The 23,385-nt window shown below is 38.4% G+C and overlaps 1 protein-coding gene across 3 annotated transcripts; it reads left to right on the top strand.

Moving 5' to 3' along the window:
• Positions 1-1,895: 1,895 nt before the first annotated feature.
• Positions 1,896-22,260, top strand: PLEKHF2 (pleckstrin homology and FYVE domain containing 2). 3 transcript variants are annotated; one of them, XM_061439327.1, is made up of 2 exons: positions 1,896-1,984; positions 19,708-22,260. In XM_061439327.1, the coding sequence occupies exon 2, from the start codon at positions 19,722-19,724 to the stop codon at positions 20,469-20,471; it is 750 nt and encodes a 249-aa protein (XP_061295311.1). In that variant the 5' UTR covers positions 1,896-1,984; positions 19,708-19,721; the 3' UTR covers positions 20,472-22,260. The 3 variants fall into 3 exon arrangements, with proteins under 3 accessions (XP_061295311.1, XP_061295312.1, XP_061295313.1); XM_061439328.1 differs by lacking the exon at positions 1,896-1,984 and adding an exon at positions 2,803-2,890; XM_061439329.1 differs by lacking the exon at positions 1,896-1,984 and adding an exon at positions 16,359-16,615.
• The last annotated feature ends 1,125 nt before the right edge of the window (positions 22,261-23,385 follow it).

The following is a 23,385-nucleotide window of genomic DNA, read 5'->3' as shown; positions in this document are numbered from 1 at the left end:
TGTTTACTCACAAAGTCATGTGACTTTTGCAACCCCATGGACTGTAGCCCACCAGACTCCCCTGTCCATGGAATTTCCCAGGCAAGAATACTGGAGTGGATTGCCATTTCCTTCTCCAGGGAATATTTCTGACCCAGTGATTAAACCCATGTCTCCTATATTGACAGACAGAGTCTACCACTTAGCCAGGAGGGAAGTCCCCATGACATTTATGGTAAGATAAATAAATATAATGGGAGGTGAGAGAGGGCAAACATTTTTACTAATAGGTGAGTGATTAACAATGTTTCCTATCACTTTAGACTAGACCTTAGACAACTGATCTGACATAGCAATTCCTAATCTCAAACTTTAAAGGAATTTTGGAGGTAAATCCATCCTTCTGTCCACTGACAGAGGCTATTCTGTATGCAGAGGGGGAATGAGGCAAAATGAAGTTGGGGTATGGTGATGGTTGAGAGGAAAGTTCTAGGAACGTTTGTACTTGTCTACAGATAACTACATCTAACACTTGTAAAGGTTTCTGTGATGGTGATTTCTTGTTTTCCTATTAAAAAAATTCACCATTGCCATTTGCTTTAGTTTAGTTTTTTTTTTTTTGTTTCTGATATATTCAAACAGAAGAGGATGGGAGGTGGAAGATCTGGAGAGGACAAATCCCAGACCAAAATAAAGTTGGTTGGAACCAAGACCTGCTTTATGTTCCCTAGGTGGCTGCTCTTTTATGTGGCCTGGGTTCTGGTGGCTACAAAGGCTAAAAAAAAAAAAAAAGTTACTATTTCAAAGAAAAGAAAAAACATAAATGAAGAAAACAAAAATATAAAAGAAAAAGAGAGGTATTTTTTCAAAATCTTCATATAATAGATCAACAGGAGAGATAAACTTTACTCAAATCTAATTTCTGCCTATTCACTTTTTGTTTGAAGTGAATATGCAGTCTTCCCCCCCTCACCAGGCCCGCAGTCCTTGTCTATCTTAGGCATATTTTACGTCTCCACGGACCCACCAGCACACTTAGCTGTGGTATAAATGAAGGGCACGTTCAACCTTATATACCATCATCACTGTTTCCAGGTGTGTGAAGTACGTTTGTGGTATCACAGAAAATTTTGGGAAAGACCAGAATTCTAAGTCAGGGAATAAAGGCATCATTTAAAAGGCTGTGCGGAGTACGTGGGGTATGTTTTGCCGCCGTCGTTTCCTGTGTTTCCAGCGGTAGGATTTTTAGGGCAAGCAAGTGGAACACGTGAGGGGGCAGGAACGGGCGCGCTAGGGGGATGTAGCAAACAGATATCTAGCCGGACGCCTTGGGCAGCTAAATCCAAAGCTTTCATTTCCCGGTTGCGGAAAGTTCCTGAATTCCCCGCAGAGGCCCGCTCAGGGTGACGGAAAAGGGGCCCAGTCCTCCTTCCATTTTTATAGCGTCGTTAAGCACTTCGCGAGGAGGTGAACCGTCTTTTCCGAGGGCTCGCCTGCGCCCGGCAGCCCAGGTAAAAGACGTCGCACGTGCAGCCAATCCGCGTCAGGGCGCGCGCCCTCGACTCCGAGCAGAGGAGCCAATCCCGAGCCCCAGCCGCCCAGGCGGGTGTGGCCTCCGCGCTGGCTCCGCCCCCTCGGCCCCGGCGCGCGGGACTGCCCGGGCGGGGCGGAGGAGCAGGCCAGAAAGGGCGGGGAGCGAGCGCTGGGGGTGTGATCGTGCCCGCGCCCGCGCCCGGCGTGTGGGTGGCGGCGCGCTTGTGCGCGCGCGCGCAGGGGAGAGGCCAGCCCCGCCGGCCGTTGTGGGCTTCGACTGGAGGGGCGGGAGGGTCACCTGCGAGCGTCTGCGACGCCCGCCCGCCCGCCGCGTCCGGAGCGCGCCGGCTGCGCAGGGCCGCTGGCTGCACACCCTGCGAAGCTGGGGCGGGAGGCAAGGAGAGTCCGCGCGCGGCGCCCGGGACGAGGAGAAGTCGGACCTTCGCCTCTGCGGCCGTCCGCGCCCGGCTGGGTAGGTGAAGCCTGGGCTTGGTCGTCGGGCGGCCCCCCGGAGGGCCGGGAGAAGAGAAGCGAAACTTTCCGGGCGCTTCCCCCCCGCGGTCCCTGGACCGTCGGCGGCGCGGGGAGGTGTCGTCTCGGGCGGCGGCGGCGGCGGCGGCCGACGCCATGTTGGGGTCTGTGAGAAACGGGGCGCTCCCGGGCGGCTCCCCGCGCCCTAAGGGGGCCGCGGCCGCCCGCCGGAGGGCTCGCGGGCCGCAGGGAGGGCCGCGCCGGTGCTCGTCCGGCCCGCGGAGAGGGGGACCCCAAGGTCCGGCGAGAAGTTGTGAGGGCGTGAAGACGGGTGTCCGTCGTGGCCACTGGCGTCTTGGGGTGCCAGCGTCTTTCTGTCCAGAAAGTTTGCAGGGTCTGGGCATCAGGGACCTTGTAACTTGAACAGCGTCTTTTTACGGAATTTGAAAACTTAAACAGCGTCTTTTTATGTGATTTGAGGCCAAAAAAAAAAAAAAAAAAAAAAATGGCACCGCATAATTTGCCCTGATAGAAGTGCTGGCTCCGACGCCTTTCTTATTTGGAGTCTTTTAAAGTCGTATGCCAAAGTTTTTCTTTAAAATTTTTGTTGGGAGGCCGACAGCTTGCTGTTCATGCGGCTTGAATACCCCGTGCGCTCTTACTACGTTGTAATAGTAACTTGCGTGTGCGGTGAAAAGAACGAGTAGTATGAAGGTTACAGCTAACCAAGCCCTTCTCTGTAATTCATAGACTCAAGGTTGGTTGTTTTTTTAGTGCGTTACTGAAGAAATTCAGCAAAGAAAGCCAGGACCGTTCACTGAGAGAAAGGCGTGTGTTGTTCCCTTAAGAGTAAGGTGAAGTGATCTTGACATTGTGAAGTTTTCCCCCTCCGTTTGGTTCTATAAAGGTGCATGCCTACGGTGTTCTGAGTATTTACATTTTTCTGTACTCTGGTAGCTCGTGGGGTCTTCAGGTTAATTCAGTATTAAGGAAGGCTTCTGTTTTTAATCTCTTCGGGTCCTCACAGCATTGGAGGTGAATGGTATTAAGTTACTTATTTGGAAAGCACATGTAATCGCCTCGAAAAATAAAACTGGTGCACTGACCAAGGCATCAGAAAAGATTCAGCTTGAATCAGCCCAGTAAATGAATGTCAATTACTAGTTTTAGTAAAGGCATCTGGGCTTCCAGATTTTTGTTGATTGTGTTGAGAGCATTCTTAATCACAAATAAGATAAATCCTTCGACATGTCTTGGAGAATTTCTCTTCTTAATCTGTAGGTTAAAATAGAACTTCTGCTCAGGTTTGATGTTAATATTCCTAGTTTTTGTTTTGTTTTTTCATTGTCAGGTGATTGCCATTATACATATGTGTTTTTCTGGCTGAAAAGGTACCTGGAATTGAGGTGATTTAACTAATGTCACAGATCTAGCGGACAACTTGGTATTTAACTGAGGTCTTATAACTGAAGCCTTCTCAGTTTTCTTACAGCGTAACTTTGCAGGATACTTAATTCATTCCCTTGGAGCAGTTTCTGTCCATTTTGTTTTCTCTGTCCTAGCTGCTCTTTCTGATTTTAATTTAGTTCCTTAGTGTGTGTGTATTTCCTAGGAATTTCCCTCATTTCCAAGGTTTTATGTATTGACATTTTTCCTCTTAAAAATACTCAGCCTATGCTCTTTAAAACTTTTTTGCACAGTTCTCCTTATCCCACCCCCTCTTCTCCCCAAGAATAAGTCACTTATCTATTCAGATGCATCCCAGTAAATATTACATTTTTTCTGCCATGGCACTTCCTTAACGGCAAGGGTTGCATGAGCTTTGACTTGCCTCTTCATCCTCAGGGTACTGAGAACATGATGCTCAGAAAAGGTTTGAATGGATGAATACACATACACTTTTTGTAAATATACTTCATGAATTTCTTGTTAAGTTGCACTTTCCAAGAGTGAAAGTAGTTAAATCTTTTCTAATTGGCCCCCCCCCCCTTTTTTTTTGAGATTTTATCTTAGTAACTCAACTAATTTTGGACTGGGGGTACAGAACTTGAATGTTTATGAAATTTCCAAGTAGATAATATACTGAAGTATAATCAAAGAAGTAGCAACAGTGGATCAGCAAAAAGATAGTAATCATACTTTTAAAGTGCAACTGTATTTAGTGTTTGCACTGGGTAGAAATAGTTAATGCCTTAAAATTTTGAAGATCATGTTTATACATTTAAGTTATTTGATAGAACACCCTCATTTCTCTTGTCACTTATTGTTTTTTTAGAATTGTCTTAGAATTTTGTTTCAGAACATCTTGCTTATTGGAAAACATAAACATTGCTTTTCTGTTTATGAATTTATCTTTGGAACCAGCTTTGTACACCAGCTGTGTGCTTAATAGCAAGGTGTATGTTGGCTTAAGTGAATAAAATGTGCTCCGTGGATACACTGTCACAGTGCTGTTTTAAATTGCAAACCCTCCTTAGGTGGTGTTCTGTAATTCTGTAATAAAATTACTGTAAAATTTGGGGTTAATTCCTTGTTTCCATAATTTTCTCTCCAGTCAACCCGTAAATCACAAAGTTTGTGCTTCGCTTAGGGGTGGGAGGAGGGGGGGTCCTGGGAAGAGAACAGAAGGCATTCAAGTAGTTGCTGTGAGTGCTAGAGAAAGCAAGGCTGCATTCTAGCTTGTGACTCTTGAATCTTGAACAGGTCACTTCATTTCTTTAACCTTCATTGAACTTATTTGTAAAATGGACACAGAAACTTTGCCTTCCAGTGTTTACTAAGATGTTTGTGGAAGTGCTTGGTGCAGGATGTTCAGTAGGTTAATCAGCAAATGAGCACAGTGGCAGTGAGTTATAAAGTTTTAAAAGGGAAGGAACCTGTAGAAATACCTAGTTCAGTTCTCAACTTTGGCTGCACATTAGCATTCCCCGAGTAGCTTCTTAAAAATACTTGATGCCTGAACCCCACCCTTCAACAAATTAATTACAGTTACTGGCTTTGGAATCAAAGTATAGGTAGCTTTGCCAGTTTTTTTTTTTTTTTTGTCTCTTTGTTTTAATATGCAGTCAGGGTTAAGAACCATTCATTTAATTCAGTCTCTTATGTCCTTATTCTGTTCATTTTGTGGTTGAATAAAGTGCAGAGAGAGGTTAAGTACCAGCCAAATTCCTGTCAGGTTAGAAAGAATGAATTTGGAAGAAAGTGAAGTGCACAGAGATTAAAGTAATAGTTACCTTTATTTCAGGCCAGAAACGCCACATTCAGAGCTACACTTCACTAGAAAAGTCCAGTGACCTTCATCTCCATTTTACATTAATGACCTACATGAGTGACTGTGTTCTTTAACCTTGTCATCATTTAGACCTCAGGTCTCAAACTGTGGCCAGAGATTGGCATTTCAGGGCCTGTCTTTGTATTTTTCCATCCTAACCAGTGAACCAACTTTTTGTCCTCATGGTCACCTGCAATCCTTCCTAGGCTGTTAGTTTTCTTCCTTTTTCCCAATCTTGAATTCTGTAGTTCATATACTATGAACCCACTAGTCCCACACAGTCCTCCTCTCCTTGACCTTATATTACTGGTCAGTTCTCAACTTGTAAATATCACCTTTTACTTTTTCTTTTGTCCCTGCCTGCTGCTGCTGCTGCTGCTGCTAAGTCGCTTCAGTCGTGTCTGACTCTGTGCGACCCCAGAGACGGCAGCCCACCAGGCTTCCCTGTCCCTGGGATTCTCCAGGCGAGAACACTGGAGTGGGTTGCCATTTCCTTCTCCATTGTCCCTGCCTAGCAGCCCTGAAAAAAGCACATCTATCATGACTTAAATATTTGTTTTCCAGCTGACTGTGTGTTAGTTCATTTCTAATCTTTTTTCATCCCAAAGTTGATTCATTTTCTTTATTGCCTTTTCACTCCTAACTCAGGTTGCTAAACCCAGTTTTTTTTTTTTTTTTTAAACCCAGTTTTGAAACACTTGACTCTTAACAGATGACCTTGCTTCCTTCTGTGGATTTTATGATGTGAATTTTCTGTTTTCTTCTTTGCATCAACTCTTTCATCTTTTTTTCTTTACATTTACATTTAATTCTTTATACTTTGTTTTGTTTAAACAGTAGTTGAAGAAAAAAAACTTCTTGTATTCTTCTTCTGCATTGGCAGGTGGATTCTTTACCTACTGAGCCACCTGGGAAGCCCCTAATTATACCCATAATTTTGTGTTCATTTTTCTAAATATTCTTTGTATTTTGTTAATTTAAAACCCATTTCTTTGTTTATGAGAATATGTTCAATATAAAATAATTATGCAGTATCAAAATATTTCACCCTAGTATCAATACTTAGAGATAACCAGTAGTACTGAATTTTTGGTGGGTGTCTTTCCAGACTTTAAAGAAAAAGAGTTATATTGTATGTGCTGTTTAGAAGCTTTTATTTCATGAACTGCCATATTTAACAATTTTCCACGTTAAATATTAATCTGTATTCTCTGAAGAGCTATCTAAAAATCTGTTGTATGGATTTGCCATAATTTTTTTTGTTGAATGTTTAGGTTGTTTCTGACTTTTCAGCATTATAGACAAAGCTACAGTGAATATCTTCATGTGAACAGCTTTGTACACTGGTCTAATTATTTTTTGCATTTTTCTTGGAAGTAGAATTGTGAAACTTTTTAAAGTGCTTACATTGCCAAAAATGGCATTTTGAAAAGCTTTTCCAGTACACTCTCAAGACTATGCATGTTCATTTTCTCCACATCTTAGGTGAGTAATACATCATTTAAATTTTTAATTCATTGATTAGCACTGAGAGCCAATGTTTTTTCCATTTACTGGTTGTTTTCATTTGTTTCCTGATAGCTCATTTGGTAAACAATCTGCCTGCAATGCGGGAGACCTGGGTTCAGTCCCTAAGTTGGGAAGATCCCTTGGAGAAGGGAAAGACTACCCACTCCAGTATTCTGGCCTGGAGAATTCCGTGCTCTCTATAGTCCATGGGGTCCCAAAGAGTTGGACACGACTGAGTGACTTTCACTTTTCACTTCATTTGTTCCTTTGGAAATTGCCATTTGTATCTTACCCATTTTGGGGGGGAATATTTTCCTTTTATCTCATTGATTTATGGGAGCCCTTTATATATTAAAAATGATCCTTTGCCACATTGTGCAACAGTTTTTCTTTAACTTTAATTCTTGCCTCCCCCAGTGTTGAAGTTTAAAATGTTTATGTAGTAAAATGTTTTCTGATATTTGGCTTTTTTAAAAAAATTGGCTGCATCAAGTCTCAGTTGCGGCATGCAGGGAACTTCGTTGTGGTGGCGCAGGCTCCATAGTTACAGTGGCCAGGCTTTATTGCTCTATGCGGTATCTTAGTTTGGATTCTTAGCCACTGGACCGCCAGGGAAGTCCTGATATTTGGCTTTTGAAATGTTATATTTAGCCATTCCTTTCTAGGGCTAGAAATTTAGGTTCTGTTTATCGCTATTAGAGTTGATGCCACTGGGAAGACTTGTGTTTTACAACCCCCTACTACCACCCCCAAGAGTTTTATTTTTCAGGATAAACTGTGGTTAAAAATTGCAGGGTCAAAGAACTCTGCTTTCTGAAATATTACTATATCTTACCTTTAGTTCTTGATTTCTTCCCACCGCGTTTCAGTGCCTATTGTGGCCTTCCGGCACAACGAGTTTATTTAGTCTCTGAGACTTGGAGGACATGTGAGAGCGTGTTGAAAAGGTGCTTTGTGCTCTCTTGTCTCCTTCTTTCTTCTCTTGCTTCTTCTCCTCCTTTTTAAACTAGGCATTCCCCAAAGGTTAGTCCTCTGTTCTCTCCTCTCATTCACAGCAGCAACAGTCATCTCTTCACAGATGACTCCTAAATCCCTTTATGTCCTGGAGCTTCCTGCTTTTCTTGGTGTTTCTGTTGTCTGATAGATGTTTGTCTGATGGATACCCTGAAGGTACTTCAAGATAAGTATGTCCCAGAATGATTTCTTCTCCCTGCTGGAACAAAGCTAGCATCTGATCTGCCCAATGCTTAAACCTTTGAAGTTATCTTACATTCAGTTTCAAACACATTCACTTGGTAGCTACATCCTTTCTGCCTTACCTTAATAATAGAGGAAGCAATCTCTCTTACTTCCATCTTCCCCTTTTTATTTCTGGTGTCAAATTTGTGGCTTAGACTTGGTACCTTTCGTTTAGAGAATATTGTAATATACCCTTGCTTTTTTTTTTTTTTTTTGCCTTCATTATTATTGCTTTGGTAGTCTCGTCATGTGTTCTGCCTGTGTGTACTTATTAATATTTTCCTAGTTAAAAACCTTAGTCTTCCCATTGCCTATATAGTAAAGTCAGATTTCTGCTTTACCGCTATACATTCCCCAGACCCTGCTTCCTCCAGCCTGGGCTCAGTTATTTCCTTATTGTATTTGAACACCATCATCATCTTTATCTCTTTCTCTCCCATAAATAGTTTGACTTTTGCTCTAAGGCCTAGCTTGAATTTCTAGTCATTTAAGAGTTGTTTCTAAATATTCCCTCTGATCAAAGTTACTCCCAACCATAATCTTTGGCCTGAGGTTTCATCACTCTTTTTATATTTCTAATAAAAAAAATTTATCTTTTGGTTTGTTTTTCCTCTGCTCCTTTAGACTTTGAGTGCACAGATTTGAGGTAATCATATTCCTCTGTTCATAGCACATTATATGCGTACCAAACACTTTCTTGTTTTGTTTCCTTCCTTATCAGTTTCTCCCATCATCCTCTTTCTTTTGGAAACATATCCTAATGTATAACACATGAATTACATATATCTGTATATAAGCTTGGTGACTACTTTGCTTCACAAAAAGTGTGAGTTTTGAGTACTTCAACCTTTGTACAAAGTGATCAGTAAATTTTTTTTTTACTTGAAATTAACTGAAAATTGCTGATTTTTCTAGCTTCCATATTGCTTACACTAAGAACCCAGGGATTTAATTTCAGTTTTGCTCTTCCACATCTAATTAGTTATGGCAGTCCTGAACCTTACCAGTTTTTTCTTTTCCTGTTGCAAACTTCAGACTTGCCTCAACTTTCCCCTTTTGTAGTAATTTTTCAGCTGGGTCCTGCTTTCAGTCTCACCCTTGTGAAATCTTTCATTGTTTCCACAGTTATCTTAAAAGAATCCAGATCAAATCAGGCCACTCATTCCTAAGGCTTTGAAAAGAACCCTCAGGAATCAACAAGATCTCTCCCCTGTTTTTCTCCATTTTTCCACTAAATAGCTTCTTCTGCTAAATAATTCTTATACTGCCTCTTCTGCAGCTGTATATGTAACTTTTTTTTTTCTGGGGGAGAGGTGGAAACACTTTATTTTAAAAATTAGGAGTCCTTACAGTTCTGATTTTAAAAGCAAGGGAGTGGAGTACATGTAACTTTTTTACAACACATTTTTACTTGTAGGGCTTTATGCCGTATCATTTTTTTTGTCTTTTGAAGTTCAACTTTTTTTTTCACAACCTGTTTCAAGTGTTCACCTGCTACATTCTTCCTTACCACTTTTTTTAATTATAGTATTTATTTCATTGTGTTTTTCGTTAAAACTTTTTGGAAACACGTCTTAATTCCCAGTGTCTGGTTCATTCTTTTTTTCCCTTTAACACAAAGCATAAAGTCTTGAATGTAATGAGATTGTAACTACTCTTAGGGCTATGATGGGTACCGGCTTTATTTTTCAAATATTGTACAATGATTTAACAGCTGTCAGCACTGTACAGCTGCCCCTGTACAAATACTTTCTGAAATGATGCAGTTTTTTAATCTGAAATTTGTTGATGAAAATACGCATACATCATCATTTTTTATTTGCTAACTAAACAGCTGTGCTTTTTGGCAAGAGAAGAAATCATTTTTACATATTATCATAAGATTGAGACTTTAAAAACAGGATCTGCTATGCTCAACACTTAGAATTCATAATTAGATACTACAGTTAAATAGACCAGAACATTTGCTGTAAATTTAAAATCTGTGGGCCTAGTGAAGCATTTGATGTGTGGGGTGTGGTTCCTGTTTTGTGTGAAAATTAGTACTATGAATGTCAAAAGTGATGTCTTTGATTTTTATAAAACCCAAGATTGAGAAGTTGCTGCCACTTTTAACTGCTCAGTGCACATTGCTGGTATGTATATGCAAGCAATTTTGTAGGCACTGTTGGGCATACAAAGTTGTAGGAAATGATGTTCTTTTTTTTCAGGAACCTCCAAGTCTGTTGATAATAAGCAGACATAGACATTTTTATAAAATTTAGTAGAATTGTAAGTGCCATAAAATGGTACAGGTGAAACACCACGTGGCAGTGAGGTACTGAACTGACTGATAAGATTTCAGAGTAGCAGGTGGAGGGGAGGAAGCCCAGAGCATATCCTGGGAATAACTGGTAGTCTGATTTGATTGTAAGAGAACATACAGAAAGGCAAAACTGAATAGATAGGCAGGCTGGGGCTTAACTGAAGGGCTTTACATACTAGATTAAGGATTTTGGATTTGATTTAGTTGGCCAGGGAACCTTTGGTTGTTGAATAGAGAGTTACCTGGTCATAGCTTTAGTTAAAGAATATTAATGTTGTCTTGTGTGATGTGGTTTAAATGCAAGTTAAAGACTAGAAGACTTGTTTCAGCTTGAGGTCATATTCTTCCCCTCTCTAAAGACCGTTTTTTAAAATTCATAATGCGACCCTTCTGGTTTTCTAAATTAATTTTAGAAAATCTTCAACTGTGGCTTAGTTGTTCTTTATATACCATGGTGAGTTTTTCTCTCATGCCTAACCTATTTGAAACTGCCTTTACTGAGATGCTGAATTAGTCATAGCTTTACTTTTCACTTCCTGTTAGTGTTTGAATAATTATTTTGAGCATATTTAATACTTATTACCATATATTTTAGCTTTATTGTGTCTTCAGTGGCTTTTCCCAAGTGCATAGTAAAGTCAAATGAATGGAATAAATATTTCTGAAGGTAGCAAAGTATAATGGAAAACCATGCATTAAAAAAAAATGGCGTCCTAGTGGAAAGGGGAGGGAAAAACTTTGTCTTTTCTTATTGATAGAATAAATACATTTTATTAAAATCCCAAATTTAATTTTCCACATGTTCAACTGTTTCTTGCTTTATTATCCTAGTTTTTTATTGATCATCTTACCTAGAATTTCCTGATAATAATAATCAGGAAATTCTAGGTAAGAATTTATATATAGGTAAATTGATACAGGTAAGAATTGATATAACTAGGTAAGAATTGATATAACTTTCGAAAGTAAAACCTTTTGTCCTCTGTTTAGGTGTGTAGAATTATTGTTCATTAGACTTAGGTGTATTAGGAGAGGGATAGTCTGCTGTAACACTTACACATTTGCCCAAGGAGGATGTACCTCTGATAGTTGCTGCTTTTTAAAAATATCTTTTTCCTCCCTGCTTTCCTGTTTGTGTCTTCTTTTCCTTCTACATTTGCTGTAGTCTGAATTCAGCAGTAACACAGATTTTAAAATGTTGATTGATGTTAAGACACAGTCAAAAATTTGATTGAAAATTAATTTGTAGGCAAGTAAGGCTTGTAGTGAGCTTCCCTGGTGGCTCAGTGGTAAAGAATCTGCCTGCCAATGCAGGAGTTGCGGGTTCAGTCCCTGGGTTGGGAACATCTCCTGGAGAAGGAAATGGCGACCCACTCCAGTATTCTTGCCTGGGAAATCCCATGGACAGAGAGCCTGGTGGGCAACAGTTCATAGGGTCGCAGAAGAGTTGGGCACGACTTAGTGACTAAAAACAAAAAAACAAAAACAACAAAGTCTTGTAGTAAACCAGAAGTATGACTTATTTATTATCAGAGTTCATTATTTTAAAGACAGAAAGGGCTTTGCAGATTATTTTATCCAAGGTGGTGGCTGCTGTGGGTGGGTGTAGAGCGGTTAGGTAGTTTGTATGAAATCTCTTACTTAGTGCCTGAGCTGAGATGAGAATCCAGGTCTTTTGGTTCATAGTTTATTGTTTTTTCTGGTACAGTGCACAGTTGAATGAATACTCATTCTCACTGATATCAGATGTCTTGGATTCAAGTAAGAAATTAGATGATTTTTTGTTTTAAAGTCACCTGCAAGGATGAGATAACGAAGTATTGGTTTTCAGTAAGAAGAACTGGGCCATAGTATTCTGTGACAGTTGGACTGCTTCTCAATTGTAACTAGTATTCTTCTTTTTAAGAGAGTTTTGCCGCCTCATCTAGTATTACATTTTTAACAGATGGTAGACACTCCATTGAAGAACATATTAACTTTAGAAACAAGGCTAGCAAAAGACTAGAGTGGAACTTGGACAATTCAAATACAGTTCTTGTCTACAGGAAAACTTTTTTTCAAACTTTGGATGGTTTAATTTTTTACAATTGGTTTATAAAGCTGACTTCTTAAAGGTTAAGAGGATTTCTTTGTTTTATTTTCGGTATGCTTTTGCTGTTTTAAACTATGAATTAAGGCTGCCAGACACCATTTGCTGAAAAAGAAGACAAGGGAAGTCATGTGGAGAACTGTTAGAATGTGTGCTGTGCCGCGCTCAGGCGTGTCCTCCTCTGCGGCCCGGGGACTGCAGCCCGCGAGGCTCCTCTGTCCATTGGATTCTCCAGGCCAGGATACCGGAGTGGGCTAGAATGTAGAGGTCCCTGAAGTGGCTGGATATGGGAAGAAACTAACAGAAATATTAGTACTTTTCATATAATGAATTAGAAAATATAATGTGGAAAAGAGATTCAAAATAGCAACCAAAGTATGAAGTATGTGGGAATCTATGTAAGTAACGTAATAATCCTGTGATACAAAACCTACAGAGTTACTGGGCCCATTAACCCAACGGTTAAAACCTTGAGAAGAGATAGTATCAACCTGTTAGGAACATCTGAAATTATAAAGATGTTAATTTAATCCAAGTTAATTTATGACTATAATATGAATTCATCAAAATTTCAGTGGATTTGGTCTGTTTATTTTTTTTCATTTATTTATTGTAATTTAACATGGTTCTAAACCTGAGCTGCACAGTAGAATTACCTGGGGAATTTTAAAGGATATCAGTGTAGGCCACGGAGAAGGCAATGGCACCCCACTCCAGTATTCTTGCCTGGAGAGTCCCATGGACGGAGGAGCTTGGTAGGCTCCAGTCCATGGGGTCGCTAAGAGTTGCACGACTGAGCGACTTCACTTTCACTTTTCATTTTCATTTTCATGCATTGGAGAAGGAAATGGCAACCCACTCCAGTGTTCTTGCCTGGAGAATCCCAGGGACGGGGGAGCCTGGTGGGCTGCCGTCTATGGGGTCGCACAGAGTCGGACACGACTGAAGCGACTTAGCAGCAGCAGCAGCAGCAGTGTAGGCCATACCCCACATACCTCAGACTAATAAAATCAGAACATATTGGGGAGAGATCTAGATAACCATGTTTCTTAACCTTTTATATTCATCATCACAGTCTGTTGGTTTCAATTTTGGTTTTTGAATTTCTGTTTTAATCGGTTCTAAATATTTGTAATGAATGATATTTATATATTTTATTATTTCTTAGAGATTTTCAAAACAAAAAGGAAATTTTACTTACTAAATAACATAGCTTGTGATTACCATATGCGCTTATTAGACATGTATAAATCTAAGATACAGTACAGGATTTTAGTGATCTTATTTTTCCTATATCTTGAAGCATTTTACTATTAGGAATTATTAACAGCCCCCCCCCCCCCCCACACACACCAAAAAAAAGAACATAGAAGTAATTGCCTAGAAGGATGATACAGTGATAAAATACCACCATTGCACCATTTTTCAGTTTTATTATTGCATTAACCAAAGGATTGCATCATTTTTCAAAAAGATACAAGAGCAGTTTGGAGATACCCTTCTTAGTCTTTTCTGTTTATTTTAAGCTTTCTTTTAACATATTTGCTAATATAGGTTTTTTTAATTTTATCTTTTCCATATAATGACGATAAAAGGGCAAAACTATACATTTCAGAGCGATTAGACAAGTCAGAAGATAAGTGGAAAGAAAAGGCTACACTTAGACTTAATGATGATGGTAAAGCATTAGTGAAATCTCAGCCTGCAAGTCTTCAACTGATGATTTTCTCGACGATTTCTCAAGACTCAGAATTGATTAGTAACCAATGTTCCTAAAAGCAAATGGAAATATTATAGATTCATGCTTAATAACTTACGAGCAGTTAGTTGGATATAAGGGATACATCTTTTATCATTTGCAAACATACAGATTGTTTTGCATCTGTATGCATTCAATAACAGAAACATGGAATAAGAAATTTGCTATGTTTAAATTGTTATAAAGATTGTTCTTGAAGTTACTTTTTACTATCCCTTTATTCGTATTGCTGTAAGTTGGTTGTAAAATGACTTAATGTAGTAAAAGTAAATGAAAAGAATATTTTGGATCCAGATGGTACATTGAGATGACTGTTCTTTCTGGTGTTCTAAAGGTTAGAGCTCCCCTGTGGTTTCAGGTAGCTAAGTTGGGAACCACTGTTCTGAGAAGATGTCATCTGGACGAATAAACAGAGGAGATTAGCTAAAACATGTAAAATGTTAAATATGGGAACTACTCTAGGCTGGTTTTACCAGGTGCATGTTACTGACAAAAGAATTAAAAACAGAGTAAAGGATTAGACCAGACAGCCCAGAAGTAGTGTTACAATACTGCATAAAAGTTTAATATGAGAGAACATCATAAATCAGTAGATTAGATTATTAATACCAATAAATAATAGCTACCACATGTTGACTACTTGCTTTGAACATTATTTATACATTATCTCCTTTAATCCTCTCCTGACGTAGCTATTATTATTTCCATTTATAAGTATGGAAACCTGAGGTCACGCAGTATTTGATGATTCTAGAGCAGTTAACATCTTTAGAGTGTGAATATTTGAAAAGAAAAAAGGGTTTTTCACCTATGCCAGAATAAATTTCAGGTGTATAAAAGCATTAAATGTAAAATTCATCTAATAAGACAGAATACTAAATAGGAACACCTGATATCTGGATAAGAAAAGTTTAGCAGTCATGGGAAAAAAATCACAAAGGAAAATATATGTAAGTATAACTACTTACGAAAAACTCCCTCTGTGTCAAACACCATAAACAAAATTGCAGAATAATATACTAGGAAAATCACTGAGGTAAATGGGTTAATAGCCTTTTTATATAATATACAGATTAATAATTAAATAGATGAACATAGGAATACAGATTAGTAAACATATTAGAAAATGGCTGGCCTCACTAGGTAGCTATAAAATAAAACATTCAGTTAAATTGAAAGTACTCTTCTTTCCTGTTTTAGGACCTTTGTTCATAGTATTAGTTCCTTTGTAAAGCTGACTCCTCATCCTTTAAGACCCATTGTGTAGCACCACCTCAGTGAAGTCTTTGAATTATTGAATAAATGAGTTTTTTCCCTATATCTTGGCACACTGCTGATTTCCTTCATTGCACTTCACCTTTTAGAATCACCTGTTCATTTACTTACTTACTGTCTTTATTCTCTACTAGACTCTGAGCTCTGAGAGGAAAAGGATAATATCCAGCATTTAGAAAGTATTCAGTAAACAGTTTTTGAATGGATAGACATAATAAATAGAAGTAAAAGAAATGAATAAAAAATCTGCATTTAAAAAAATCTACGCTGCTGAAATTTTTAAAGGAAAATATTCAGTGTGAGACAAGATGGGTCGGTACAGTTATTGTGCTGCGTGGTAAGTTGGTATTGCCTTTCAGAATGGAAACCCTGTAAAAGGCAGTCTGTGCTCTGAGCGTTGGTGCCTTTTGACCCAGTAATTTTTCTTCTTGGAATCTATCCTAAATAAGCCTTCTCTGCCAGAAGATTTATTCTTCCTAGCTCTTACTGTATTCACTGGTATTCCTGCCTAAGAAAAGTAGACAGAAATTCAGTTGGGCCACATTTTATATTAATAGTTGTCTTCTTTTCCTGCAGGTATGCAAGGGGCTCGCTCTTTGGCTAGCCTCAGTATTCTTGTATTCTGATACCCTCACAAAACTCTTTGAGAGTTCTTACTGTTTGGGGCACCTCAGGTGGTAGACTTGAATTTGAACTCTGCGAGAAGGTAGAGGTCCTCTTTCAGCCTAGGCCAAAGGGTAATGCCTTATAAATCCAGTTTATTGAGAACCTGCTTTGGGGTATCTAGCAATTATCCAGTTAAAGGTGGTATTTTGATTTCCCGTTTGATAGTCTCTCATCCTCTCAGTCCCTCCCTGTTGTGCCCAGCCAACCTTCTTTTCTCTGTGTGTGTGTGTGTGGGGGGGGGGGCATTTGTGTATTCTGGGGTTTTCAAGCTCAGTGCTTCCCCTTGTCAGAAAATATTTCAGGACTGACAGGGATAAGGGAAGGGAGGCCAAAGGTCTTAAGTTCTTTGTGCTCATTGTTTTTCAAATATATTAATAGGTTACGGTCCATTACGGAAGTCAATCAAATGGGCTACAGCTGTCATTGAAATAAATGAAGATGCTAGAATACATCCGAAGAAAGCATTGGCACCCCACTCCAGTACTCTTGCCTGGAAAATCCCATGGACAAAGGAGCCTGGTAGGCTGCAGTCCATGGGGTCGCAAAGAGTTGCACACGACTGCGCGACTTCACTTTCACTTTTCACTTTCATGCATTGGAGAAAGAAATGGCGACCCACTCCAGTGTTCTTGCCTGGAGAATCCCAGGGAGGGCAGAGCCTGGTGGGCTGCCGTCTATGGGGTCGCACAGAGTCGGACACGACTGAAGCGACTTAGCAGCAGCAGCAGAATGCATCATACATAGTTGAATTATATATGTTTGTAACACTGCAATATGAAATACATTTCATATCAGTGTCACTGTCAAACTTTGAAAGCTATTTGTTCTAGCCAAGTAACAGTTAATGCCCTAAACTGCACTTTCATTGCATAATTTTTAAACAGGGGAAGAGGTTTATGAACAGAGATTCAGGCTTCATACATTGCAGAATCAGAAGACTGGCCAAATAAATAATGATGACCTATCCTTTCAGGTTATTTTCTCAAATTAGTATTCTTTTATCCTCAGTAGGTTTAGGGTTTACTGTGAGGATCCAGAGGCTAGCAGTAACTTTTTTAGTTCTTGTAGAGTCAGTGGAGCCTTAAGGAATAATTAGTGTGCCGTAATATATTAGTTACAGCACGGGGGAATCAGCTTTGAGCCCCGGTTCTGTGACACCCATGAGCATGGTACTTAACTCCTTTGTGTCCATTTGCTCATCTGTAAAATGGAGCTAATAGTGCATATTCTATTATAAAGTTGTTCTGGGTAGGAAGTATAGCAACGCATGTGAAGTGCTTAGCTCTTGCTTGGGCTCCCAGTGAGTAGTTATTCCAGACTGTTTGCCTGAATCTCTCTCCTCATGCCTTCAGCTCACATTTCAGCTAATATTACTAGATGCTTCTTTGGGAGAGAAAAACTTCTCTAGTTATTTCACAGGAGTTTGAGACAGTTAAAATAGGAAAATAATAAATGTGAAAACCACTGCACAAATTTTCTTGATTTTTGTTTTTTTTTTCCTGTTTACCTCCTCCCCAACTAGGAGGTAAGCCTTGAAAAGTGGGGACCTTGCCTGTGTTATTTAGATTTTTTTTTTTCCTGTACCTAAAGCCGTGCCTAACAAACACTTGTTGAGTGTTTGACTATAATGTAAATTATGAAAAATTATCCATAATTATACTTCCCAGAGCTAAATAACCATTGTGGATATTATAGTATATAGTTTTCTAATTTTACATACTTAACTAGTGTCTATGATTATGCGCTTATATCATATTTCATTGAGTCTAAAGATGAACAGGTTTTACTATATTTTGTGTCTTTAAAATTGGGATTCTTATAATCAGGAGTTTACTGTGATTTAATTGGCAGCATTTTTCATTCTCAATAGCACATAAAATGAGACTGTTATCTTAAAAATCAATAGGATCTTAGATTTGATGAAATTTGGTATATATTTGAAACAAAAATGAGATCATTATGTTCAGCTTTCCCCACCTAAATGTCTTGAACATTTTCCCATATCACTGTATTTAGATCTGTCATATTCTTAACAGATATTTAGCATATTAATTGTTCAACCAGTTCCTTTTTTAAAACATTGGAGCTTTTCCTTTTTTCTGTTACAGTGCTGCATTGAATACCCTTGTACATATCTTTATGCCCTCAAGTCAGTTTTCTTTTAAGCGCCTGGACCTACAGGTGCACATGTTTTCTGTAGTATATGAGGGTAACTGTCCCTATATCCGTAATAGAACTGCTTCCTAAGAAATTTAAATAATTGTGTTAATCTGCTGAATGAAAATATATCCTAATGTTTTATTTGCTGACTTAATTATAAATGGAATCAAGCCTCTTTGTATGTTTACTGTTTTTTATTTATGTGATGCACTTGTGTTAATTGGCTGGCAGATTTGCCCTAATTAGAAAGAGAGGCCATCACAATTTGGAGCCATGCATTGTCATTAATTCTTGGGAATAACTTTCGGGGGCAGAGTCCATTCTTGTGGAAGGCAAGAAGTCTTTATAAGGACCCAAGATTGGGGGAAAAATTAGATCTAGAGCTTAAATCTATGCTCATTTAAAATTAATATGGGTTTTGCATATTGCTAAGATGTTCTTGTCAACATTTTTAAGCACTTTTGCTGTGACAGGTGATGTGAGTTTCAAAGGTAGATATCGGATGATCTGTGCCCTTTAGTTTCCATTGCAGCCTGTGGAGAAGACAGATTTCAGTCCTTCCACAAGAGTGAGTCCAGAAGGTACAGGGAATATGAAGAGCACAGAGGCAGATGTTCAGTCTAACTGAGTTTAAGGAAGGCTTCCTGGAGTAGGTATGAAACCTAACCTGAGTTTGGAAGGATAATAAGAGTTAGCTGGGGGTAGTGAATGGTAAAGGATGCAGCAGCGTGAGAGAAGATACGGGTGGTTGAAGTGGACTGCCATTGATAGGGTTTTCTTAGAACATAGGATTTGAGGTAAAGAGTGACTTAGGATGAGTCTGGAAAGATAACCAAGAACCAGATAATGAAGGGCTTTAAATGCCATACTAAAGATCTGCATTTTATAGGGTAAGGGAAGTAATTTTGAGTAATGGCATGATCAGATTTGCATTTGTGAAATTATTGCCTGAAGATTGATTAAGGGGCAAGACCTCAGGCAGTGAGATGTGTTGGGAAACCATTCTGGTAATCCAGGTGAGAGAACTGAGGCTTCAGCTCAGTGGTAAGAGCTTACTGGAAAAATTAGTCATTTCTCTTAGTTTATATTAATATAATATTTGACCCTCTTGTTCAGAATACCTCTGAGATTAAATTTTATGGAACTGATGACTTATTAATTTTCTAATTATTTGTTGTTTTACATCTGTAAGAAGTTTATTCTTTCATAAATATCCTCTTAACTAGTATGGTACTATATAGAGATGGTTAATAAGTGCTTTTGATGATTATGAAAATTGAGAGAGATTACCTCTTTTGGTGTGCTTAGTGATTATTTTAGAAACAATTGGAGAACTTTGCTTTGGGGTAAAAGCAATGATTTGTAAGATTAAATTTAGATGGTGTCACTTTTAAAAACTTATATGCATTTATAATTTGTATGTGCTGATTCCTCTCTCTCTCTTTTTTAAGGCTATTAGCAAAAGATGGTGGATCGCTTGGCAAACAGTGAAGCAAATACTAGACGTATAAATATAGTAGAAAACTGTTTTGGAGCAGCTGGCCAACCCTTAACTATACCTGGACGTGTTCTTATTGGCGAAGGCGTATTGACTAAGTTGTGCAGAAAAAAGCCCAAAGCAAGGCAGTTTTTCTTATTTAATGATATTCTTGTATATGGCAATATTGTCATCCAGAAGAAAAAATATAACAAACAACATATTATTCCCCTGGAAAATGTCACAATTGATTCCATCAAAGATGAGGGAGACTTGAGGAATGGATGGCTGATCAAGACACCAACGAAATCATTTGCAGTTTATGCTGCCACTGCCACTGAGAAGTCAGAATGGATGAATCATATAAATAAGTGTGTCACTGATTTACTCTCCAAAAGTGGGAAGACACCCAGTAATGAACATGCTGCCGTCTGGGTTCCTGACTCTGAGGCAACTGTATGTATGCGTTGTCAGAAAGCAAAATTCACACCTGTTAATCGTCGTCACCATTGCCGCAAATGTGGTTTTGTTGTCTGTGGGCCCTGCTCTGAAAAGAGATTTCTTCTTCCCAGCCAGTCCTCTAAGCCTGTGCGGATTTGTGACTTCTGCTATGACCTGCTTTCTACTGGGGACATGGCCACGTGCCAGCCTGCTAGATCGGACTCTTACAGTCAGTCGTTGAAGCCTCCTTTAAATGATGTATCTGATGATGACGATGATGATGATAGCAGTGACTAAGGGCATATATAAATATTTAATTGGGTGTGACTATCTGAGAAATCAGCTCTGGGGGAATGTAAAATTCTGAGCTTTCTCTCAGTTTTGCTCTTGCCATGAATTTGCCTGAGAAACTTTCAACCTATGTGCCTCAGTATACTCTATAGAAAATAGGTCCTGTTATCATCCCCCTCCCCCCGCCACCTCCCCTCACCTCCCCCAGCTCCCTATTCTTCTACAGGGACAGACTATTGCAAATATATCAGACAAATGTTTGGTTTCTTGTTTTAATCCTAGACTACTATCTTGGATGGTTGGGAAGAGATATTTAACATATCATGTGCTGCATTGTTGTTTATTATATGTTCTGTTATATGGAAAAACTAAAAGCAAAGGATGGAGAAAGGAGTAAGATATGGTTAGTGAATTATGTTATTAGCTTTTTTCTAACCATCCTATCTAAAGGTTAAGATATCAGTAACAGAAATACATGTTTTGGAAATACTTTTTCATATACCAGGTGGTGCCTTATCATAATAGCACTGTTGCATGAAATAAGCCCCTACCTTCTCACTTTCTAGTTTGTTTTAAAACTACACTGGTGCTTTCTGAGGTAATAAAGTGAATGTTATAGATGGGTGTAATTAGGAAATACTTCTCATTTGACAGCTACAGGTAACTAAATTTTGAGGTCCTTCATTCTGTATGAATATTTTTTCATAAAACATTATTGTGATTATATTTTTACTTTTTATAGGTACCAAATTATAATTGTCATTCTTAGGAGTTTGGTTTGAAATTTACCAAGGACAAATGGTTATTGCATTTTATCCACTGACATATTTTTAAGGTATAAATTCATCTGCTTTAACATTGTTTCTAGAATGAAAAATCTTATACAATTTCTCAAAATATAAACAATCTCTTTAAAAAAATCTCATGCTAGAGCACAGATAAAGATTTGGAAGAAATAATGTAGGAGGATGGTCAGTACAGACCAGTTAAGTTTGATAGACTTCATATCTGTGGAAGTATTTTCTATTTCAGTGTGAAACTATCTCGAATTTACAAATATAGTGTTATATTTTATAAAATTTTGTAAAGTCCCAAACAATATTTCTATTTTTGTAAAACAATTGTATGTTTTAATATGTTTCTGAAATCATTTTGCAATCTATGGGAGTAGAGCAGCAGTTGATCTTTCTAAATTGTGAACTTTATTGAGTCCGTCTAGATTGCTTTTGAGAAGGGGTAATTTTTCACTCTTTGCTTTTGAGGCAGCCATTAGGTTGAAAGTATATTTATCATATAAAACTTGATGCGTTTTGCACTACTCTCTCCATTTGTATGCTGCAAATAATCTTTCAAATACGAAAAATCAGCCTGAAGTTTGTTTTAAATTCTAAATTCTTTTGTTTTAAAATCTTTAAATCTGGATGTATGGCAAATGTCATGAGAGGTTTGATTTAATAATTTGTGACAGGGGATTCTTTGGTTTGGTTAAGGCACTAACTTAACTTTTAAATTGTGAAAGTGCCTGAGATAGGTCTCCCTGTAGGAAATGTGAAAGAAAGGCACAGCAGGCATTTTGTTTTAATATCATATGGACTTTTGTTTCTAAGCAATATTTACACATAATCAATAAACGTATCTGAAAAGAACCATAAAACCTGACATGTGCTGATGGAGAGTTGGTGGTACATAGGAACCTAGCAAATTCAAGAACCAAGGGGAAATGTTCTGAGATAACATTTATGTTGGCAACCTCTATTGACTCTGTTTTTACAATAAAAAGTATTTTACAACTTTATCTTCTGTTCTGTGCATGTTGTAACTTGAAGATTTTTTATCCCTTGCTAAGGTTAACGGAGACGTTATGCATATTTTACCTCATTTCAAGAGCTGTGAGTGTCTTCAATGTCAGGGGTCTCCAGCCTCTGGGATCTAATACCTGATGATCTAAGGTGCAACTGATGTAATAGAAATAAAGTGCACAGTCAGTGTAATACTTTTGAATCATACAGAAACCATGTCCCCACCCCACCCTGTACCCTGATCTGTGGAAAAATGGTCTTCATGACACTGGTCCGTCCCTGGTGCCAGAAAGGGTGGGGCCCGCTGTTCTGTGGTTCAGGCATTATTCTAGGCACTAGGAGTAAAGCAGTGAACAGAAATTGCCTCTTTTTCATGGAATTTACCTGCAAGTAGAATCCAGACTGTTTTCTTCCAGACTTTTTTCTGTGTTTTTTGTAAAACTTAAGAATTTTACTTATAAACCTGAAATCATTTTGGTCCCAATTTCTCATTCTGTTCTTTTTAATGAAACTTACTTGGACTGTACTGGATCCCCAGTACATTAATGAAATTGATAACTGGTTGGCATAAAGGAAACAAAATCCCATAGATGCCAAAGAAAAACGTTAAATTGAATACACCTTAATACAGGAGTTCATGCCTTTGGGTCAGGTACATAAAATGGCCAGTTTTGTACAAAATCAAATGTTTATATATGTCTTTTATGCTGAAATTCTTATAAACAGGTAGTTTTGAACTATACCATTATTCCTGAACGATTCCAGTAGTTGAGCTGCAGTCTTCTTTGTCTAACTTGTTCTTAAATACATGTTTTTGCCTTATACAGTAAAGTATTAGTTATCTACAAATACACTAGATTGCTGTACATTGTAGAAGATAAATTGAATAGTAATGACTAGGATGAAAGTACATGAAATTGTGTTTATTGGTAGTGACCAAAGTTTTTATTTAAAAGCTAAATTAGAATCATTCAACATGTATTAAATGTTAAATAAATACCACTGAGATACGAGCTAAATCAAATCCCTTATGGTTATACAGTGGAGGTGATGAATAGATTCAAGGGATTAGATCTGGTAGGGTACCTGAAGAACTATGGATACAAGTTTGTAACATTGTA

The sequence above is a fragment of the Bos javanicus genome, chromosome 14 (genome assembly GCF_032452875.1).
Source record: "Bos javanicus breed banteng chromosome 14, ARS-OSU_banteng_1.0, whole genome shotgun sequence".
Taxonomy (NCBI): Eukaryota; Metazoa; Chordata; class Mammalia; order Artiodactyla; family Bovidae; genus Bos; species Bos javanicus.
The sequence above is the reverse complement of the archived record's forward strand: the minus strand, read 5'-3'. Positions and strand labels throughout refer to the sequence as shown.

Bases quoted from the DNA above. Each gene is read 5' to 3' on its own strand.
- PLEKHF2 (XM_061439327.1), top strand. From the start codon at position 19,722: ATGGTGGATCGCTTGGCAAACAGTGAAGCAAATACTAGACGTATAAAT.